The sequence below is a fragment of the Bombus vancouverensis genome, chromosome 13, assembly GCF_051014615.1.
Source record: "Bombus vancouverensis nearcticus chromosome 13, iyBomVanc1_principal, whole genome shotgun sequence".
In the NCBI taxonomy this organism is placed as follows: Eukaryota; Metazoa; Arthropoda; class Insecta; order Hymenoptera; family Apidae; genus Bombus; species Bombus vancouverensis.
The window spans coordinates 1,218,410-1,219,983 of record NC_134923.1 but is presented as its reverse complement, the minus strand read 5'-3'; the positions used below and the strand labels follow the sequence as shown (position 1 = coordinate 1,219,983).

Below are 1,574 nucleotides of genomic sequence, written 5' to 3'. Positions count from 1 at the left end.
TGCAAGCTGGCGCAGGACCTGATGCACCAATGCGCGATCGAATATAGACCGGATATCGTGGTAATATCCGAGCCAAACAAACAGCTTCCGTATTGGATTAACGATACTAAAGGAGACGCGCCCATATGGGGCACCCTTTTTAACGGTGAACTTCTGGACGAGACTACGGCGGTCAAGAATAACTGAATCGTAGGCATATGCGTTGGAGACGTCTTCTGCATCAGCGGATACTGCTCGCCTAACTTAAGCAAACAGGACTATGTGTCGTCATACATAAGACACATTGTCATCGGTAATGAAGGATGGTGCCAGGAGACACGACAAGGTTGTCGTAGCCGGCGATTTCAACTCAAAGTCGACCTCTTGGGGAGGAACGACCACGGACAAAAGGGGGAGAGTCTTGATGGAGGCACTCTGCGGTTATGGAGTGTTTCCACTGAGACTCAAGGAAAAATATACCTTCAGTAAGAACGGGAGGACGAGTTGTCCTGACATAATTAGTGTATTGAATAAGGTCAATGAGATGCACGTGGAAAGCGTGGTCTCGGACAAGTATTCGGTCTCTGACCATCTATATATAATGCATAGTTTTAAATTGAGGACAACAAGAAGGGCGTCAAAGTTCTTCAGATATGTAACGAAGAACCTAGCGCCAGACGAGTTTCTAAATGGGTTTGACGACACTGTGGAGGTGATAGACCAAGAAAAGGATAACAGAATGGACAGGGCCGAGCTCTTGCAGAAGAGCATCGAGAGAACGTGCGATGTGATGTTAAAGAAGGTAAGCGGTGCGACCAATAGGAAGTACGCGAACTATTGGTGGAACGCGAAAATCGCGGAACTCAGAACACAGACCCACAAGGCATTAAGGAAGGCGACGAGAGAGAGAAAGAAAGATTTCGGCAATACCGATCTCCTCGTCACCACAAACAAGAGAATCAGAAAACAACTGAAGATGGAGATTGCCCACAGCAAAGCCAGAGCATGGGCAGATTTTTGTAAGATTCTCGAGGGTGACCCTTGAGGCAAACCCTATTGTACGGTCATGAAAAGATGTAAGAGCAAGGGGCCGGCCAATGACATGCCAATCGATATGGTGGAAACGGTCACAAAAAGACTGTTCACCATAGGACATGGACCGTCGCGCTATGAGGACCACGAAGGAAGTCGAAGACATCGCCCGAAGAATTAATACGAAGAAGGCTGCAGGAGTAGACGGCGTCCCATGTGAGATCGCGAGGCTCATAGGGAGCCGCAGGAGCGAGTTGGTGGCCAGCGTGATGAACGGCATCACCGACACAGGACGGATCCCCGAGTGCTGGAAGACGGCTAGGGTAATATTGCTAAGGAAGCCGGATAAGGATCTTAGACTTCCTAACGCGTATTGGCATAAAGTATACTCCCAGTCATGAGCAAGATCTGGGAGAAATGCTTCAAAAAGATCATAGAAAGATGCATCGGAGAGGATCCGTTTCATCGAAGGCAGTACGGCTTTCGAAAAAAGAGGAGTACGGTGGGTGCCATCACGCAGGTGATGAAGTTTGCCGACACCTGCAAACAGAGGAGGGTAATCT

At 48.6% G+C, this 1,574-nt stretch overlaps 1 protein-coding gene across 1 annotated transcript; it reads left to right on the top strand.

The window, feature by feature from the left end:
• Positions 1 to 295: 295 nt before the first annotated feature.
• Positions 296 to 1,024, top strand: LOC117162462 (uncharacterized). The gene has a single exon (XM_033344337.2). It carries the CDS (start codon positions 296 to 298, stop codon positions 1,022 to 1,024), a length of 729 nt encoding a protein of 242 aa, XP_033200228.2.
• The last annotated feature ends 550 nt before the right edge of the window (positions 1,025 to 1,574 follow it).